This window comes from Penaeus japonicus, unplaced genomic scaffold (genome assembly GCF_977035675.1).
Source record: "Penaeus japonicus unplaced genomic scaffold, GWHDUDI00000001_assembly GWHDUDI00000018, whole genome shotgun sequence".
NCBI lineage: Eukaryota > Metazoa > Arthropoda > Malacostraca > Decapoda > Penaeidae > Penaeus > Penaeus japonicus.
Window position 1 is genome coordinate 39,629,616 of NW_028234420.1, and position 3,424 is coordinate 39,633,039.

Consider the following 3,424-nt stretch of genomic DNA (forward strand, 5'->3'; position numbering starts at 1 on the left):
CTTTTGACCCACTAAATGCCTCTATTTCTTCTCAACTTATGGAAATATATATATAAAAATAAATTTAATATTTAGAAGTTGGTTGGTATATATTTTCCAAGCCAAATACAAATTCCTAAAATGATAAAGTATATTGATTAAACATAATGTTCATGTGACAGATTTTCAGAAGTAAAATTATTGATTTAAGATATTTTTGATTCCCTCTTCAGTATTTTGTGGGTAATTATTAGTCTTGTGAGTTGCTCATACTTTATTTATATTAGTAATTTTTCAGAGGAGATTCTGAGACAAAAATCAATATATCTTGGCTATTTGAGTTCTAGGCAATTTTGGTGCAGGCGGTGGCATAGATGTCAAATGCGTGGTATTATATCTGGTCAAAGAAGATGACAGGTTGAAAGTCATATTTTATACATATTCAACTCAAAAAAGTAATACATATGAACCTCGCTTGTATAAAGTCATCAGTCATCACACATATAATAGCCAGTCCTGAAGGTTCTCGCAGACTAAAACTCATGAAGAACTGCAGGGAAGCGTTGCCCCATTCTCTCTACCTCCCACTTACTCGTCTGGAATTAAAATTCAATTAGTTTAGAAAGAAAATAAGATCATATGCACAGATTAATTAATGAAATTATTTATTTATTTTAATACATCTAAATGCTAACATTCAATATAGTGAGGAAAGAATGAAATATACGTATATATATATATATATATATATATATATATATATATATATATATATATATAGAGAGAGAGAGAGAGAGTGACAGTAAGAGAGAGAGAGAGAGAGATAGATAGAGAGAATAGATAGATAGATATAATAGATAGATAGATAGATAATAAGATATATATATATATATATATATATATAATATATATAATTATATATATATAATATTATATAATATATATATATAATATTATGTATATATATATTTATTATATTATTTTATACACATATATATATATATATATATATATATATATATATATATATATATATATATATATATATATATATATATATATATATATATACACACGCACATACATATACATACACATAAAATACTGCCTTATCAAAAGTTTGCCGCCGTCCCCCCAGAGTTCTCACAGCAACTCTAAGGAGGCACTTATCAGCAACAGGCGCCCCTCCCTCTTTTACTCCTCTCCTCAATTGCTGATTAGACATTTCCAAATTCCAAATCTCAACTGGACTCACCTGGAAGAGCAAGCGCGCGGTCTGGGCGTTTGTCGTCGCATGCGTCACGTAACCAGCGGCCAACGGATTCCCGCGCTCGAAGCTGTGGTCCGCCCTTCGAACTACGCCCGCGATGGTGCCGTCACGCACTATAGCCTCACTACCCCAGAGTGGCGGACACCTGTGTATAGAGGACAGCGTGAAGTCCTACGTGAAAAAAGGTCGAAGGGACAGTAATATCGTTTTTGGTTGACTTTTGAGGTTGATTTTTGAGAAGGTAAAGATAAATCCTGTATTTACGATCAAGCGTGGTCAAAGTTGCAACATATCTTAGCAAAATTTGCAATTTCACTTACCATGCGATATCTTTAATATCAAAATAGTTTTTGAGAAAAAAATCTCAACATAGTAAATATGAATAATTTGATATCAAGAACAACTATACGAACAATTTACATGAACTACATTTTGTTTAGATTGAGATAACTTTTCGATAGGTTTTACAAATTGATATTTAGCACTCTAAATAAAAATATCTATCAATAAATGAAGTGAATGACATATGTTGCATTTTTCTTAAATAGACAAATACTCACTCAGGCACCTCGAGTAGGACCCTGGACTTCCTGACTCCCTCTGCCGCCTGGCGCAGGAGAGCTGGCTGTCCTATGAACTGACGCTGACCTTCACCCTCGTGACTGGGACTCCACACGCCCGCCTCGAGGGGAGTATCACCCCTTCGGATGTCGGAATTCCAACTACAGCTCCCTAGACCAAAGGGTGAAGGTGTCCTCATACTTTCCAAAAGGTTCGTGAAGTCGCATTTTCGAATCGGCACACGTATAAACAAAACAAAACAAAACAAAACAAAAAATAGCTTTCCAAAGGCTGTATGGATCTTATCTCACATAATTTCATTCAAACGGACCTTCTTCCAAGCTTATGATATTGAGTGCGTAGTAGCCAGCGTTGACGGGTCTGTGGCTACCGCTAAGAGCCATGAGCGCCTTGTAGACAGCCAGAAGATCCTTGACCTCTGCATGGATCTCCCAGCACACAGAAGAACGGCCATGGACACGTACTTGCTTTCCTGCGAGGTTGGCGAGCTGATGGCGGTCCGGATGAACGGATGACATGTCCATGCCTGTAGCTCTCAGCACCTGCTGACTGAAATTTAATAATACTGAAAGAATTGGATATATAGATGGATGTTCCTGGAAAATATAGAGAGAAAATACACTGGAAAGCAATGGAGGTAGAATGAGTGTGAAAGAGAGATAGATAGAGATAGATAGAGGTAGAGATAGATAGATAGAGAGAGAGAGAGAGAGAGAGAGAGAGAGAGAGAGAGAGAGAGAGAGAGAGCAGTAAAATTGACTCGAATTACTACAGCGTTCACTAATTCATACACACATACCTGTTGGGTCCGTACAAGGTTAAGATGCCGACATCATGAGTGGCGGACTTGATAGAAGTATTGTAGTTATGCTTCCAACACAAGTCACGCAAAAGGCGGCTTACAATTGGCTCCATCCCGCTACTACACGTTACTAGGTACTTAGCCTCCCCTTCGCACTCGAGTCTGTTAGGGGAATATACTTTAGATATCATCTTTTCCTATATAGTCCTATATGTTTGTATTTTGTACCAGTATGGCATGATGAAGTAAGTTAAAGCACAGCTGAAAGATTTCCTATCCTTACTTTTTTTCAGCACGTTCCATTTCTCTCCCTCGTTACGTACCTGTTAGGTCAATCTTTGCTAACCTTGCTTTCATTAAACGGAATTTGCATCAAGATCCAAAGATAAACTGTTGTATCAGCACCTGCTTCCTTCAACAATTTTCATATCTTCTCAAAACTCTTCCCGCACCGGAGACATTATTGTGAGGTCAGTTCAAGGTCAGTATTTATCTTATGTCGAACAACACTCACCTTATACCTAACCTAACCTAGATCCAAAGAGAAACTCTCGGCGGTTTCCCTACCTTCTCAAGACACGTCTATCACAAACGGTTTTACTGCAAGGTCAGTTCAAGGTCAATCCAAGGTCAATATCTAATCGAACTGGCCTCACCTTGTATCTGGATCCAAAGTGTAGACTGTGACATCAGCTTCCACGCCTCCTTCCGTGTTTAAGACAAGTGAAGAGGTTGCAAAGCCAGGCTCCCGTTTGACGTCACTTACGAACAACCAGTCGATGGCTTCGTCA

At 37.6% G+C, this 3,424-nt stretch overlaps 1 protein-coding gene across 2 annotated transcripts in view; it reads right to left on the minus strand.

Annotated features, from left to right (window-relative positions):
- Window positions 1–240: 240 nt before the first annotated feature.
- Window positions 241–3,424, minus strand: part of LOC122255467 (sarcosine dehydrogenase, mitochondrial) — a 9,708-nt gene continuing 6,524 nt past the window's right edge. For both annotated transcript variants that reach the window (XM_086546946.1, XM_043019531.2), the window contains exons 12-17: window positions 3,290–3,424; window positions 2,631–2,795; window positions 2,142–2,380; window positions 1,810–1,981; window positions 1,235–1,394; window positions 241–575 (exon numbers count right to left, since the gene is read on the minus strand). The exon at window positions 3,290–3,424 is cut by the window's right edge and continues 89 nt beyond it. In XM_086546946.1, the coding sequence (XP_086403072.1) occupies window positions 513–575; window positions 1,235–1,394; window positions 1,810–1,981; window positions 2,142–2,380; window positions 2,631–2,795; window positions 3,290–3,424 (934 nt within the window). In that variant the 3' untranslated portion in view covers window positions 241–512. The remainder of the gene's footprint in view (window positions 576–1,234; window positions 1,395–1,809; window positions 1,982–2,141; window positions 2,381–2,630; window positions 2,796–3,289) is intronic.